At 44.9% G+C, this 1,423-nt stretch overlaps 1 protein-coding gene across 1 annotated transcript; it reads left to right on the top strand.

Annotated features, from left to right (window-relative positions):
• Positions 1-6: 6 nt before the first annotated feature.
• LOC106511738 (modulator of apoptosis 1) lies at positions 7-1,423 on the top strand (the record flags this gene model as incomplete). Its single annotated transcript, XM_014000482.1, is given in 1 exon segment — positions 7-1,423. A coding segment is annotated over 1 exon segment (1,076 nt), but the record flags the coding sequence as incomplete, so codon positions are not given.

Genomic DNA, 1,423 nt, shown 5'->3' with positions numbered 1-1,423 from the left:
CTTCCCCACTCCTTAGAGCCTAGAACTGGTCCAGTGGCGCAGTTAGCGGTGTGATACCGGTGCTACAACTTGGCGAGCCAGCCAGGAGTGGTTAAAGCATTTAAAATTAGAAACCAGAGACTGTATAATATTGTTATCAGTGGAAAAAGAAATGGACGTCATTCAAACCAGTAGTGTAAAAAGTCCCTAACTCAGTCATAGTTAGTGGTGTAACTGATACAGAAACCGATGACGAACTAAGTGACTTCCTGAAACAATATGGTTCCATTCAAAGGATAATTCCAATAGAACTCACTGAACCAGAGTCAGGCAAACAGATTATCGTAGAGTATACGTATGGTGTAGCTATGCAATCTCTCTTACCTTCATTGCCATACAGGCTTAACAGTAAGACTAAGACTGATGTCACCTACCACATCAGAGCCTTAGCCAATGTTTACACACCTGTAGCTAGCAAAACAGCTACACAGACTTACCTTTCAGAGTTAAAGGACATTGCAAAACAGACTGGTAAAGACTTTGCAGCTGTCCTCAGAGAAGAGCTCTCCCTCATCAGTGAGACTGTTGATCTAGATCACTCAGAGTCCCAAGATGAAGATGCAGAGCAGAACTTACCTGATACCCCAGAGCAAAATGCCCCTGAAAATGCTGCACATGTAAGCCTCCTGCCCATTATGGCCCCGCAGCAGCATGTTCAGCATCATTGGTCCTCACCATCGACACCATCTAAAGAAAAGACACAGCCTGCTCTGAAACTCTCTGATGTCAATCCATCTGATATACAAAAAGTAATTGTTGAGCACATAGTAAGAAATGAAGACTCTGCTCTGCAGGTGCACACTTCCTTGAGACTCAGACCCTTCTCTGGGCGTGTCCCACGTCCCAACAGTGAAGTAGATTATGAGACATGGCGCTCCAATGTGGAACTTCTCCTTAAAGATATGACACAGTCTGATCTTTACAAATCACGAAAGCTTCTTGAAAGTCTCTTATCACCCGCCATTGATATTGTGAAGCACCTGACACCTGATTCTCCTTTTAGTGCGTACTTAGAGATCTTGGACTCTGCTTTCGGCACAGTCGAGGATGGGGATGACCTCTTTGCAAAGTATCTCAACACGATGCAGGATAATGGTGAGAAACCCTCAGCTTATCTACAACGGCTACAGGTCATGCTGAGCACCACCCTCAGAAGGGGAGGGGTAATTGCAAGCGACCTTGATCGGCATCTTCTCAGGCAGTTTGTCAGAGGCTGCTGGGATAACATCTTGATAGCTGAACTCCAGCTAGAACAAAAGAAGCAGAATCCACCTACCTTTGCTGAACTTCTCCTGTTACTCCGCACAGCAGAAGATAAACGTTCTTCCAAAGCTTCACGCATGAAACAACACTTCAATGTTTCAAAACCAAGAGTGTCCTCTCA

The sequence above is a fragment of the Austrofundulus limnaeus genome, unplaced genomic scaffold (assembly GCF_001266775.1).
Source record: "Austrofundulus limnaeus strain Quisiro unplaced genomic scaffold, Austrofundulus_limnaeus-1.0 Scaffold3146, whole genome shotgun sequence".
Taxonomy (NCBI): Eukaryota; Metazoa; Chordata; class Actinopteri; order Cyprinodontiformes; family Rivulidae; genus Austrofundulus; species Austrofundulus limnaeus.
Note: the sequence above shows the minus strand (reverse complement) of the source record. Positions and strands in the feature narration are given on the sequence as shown.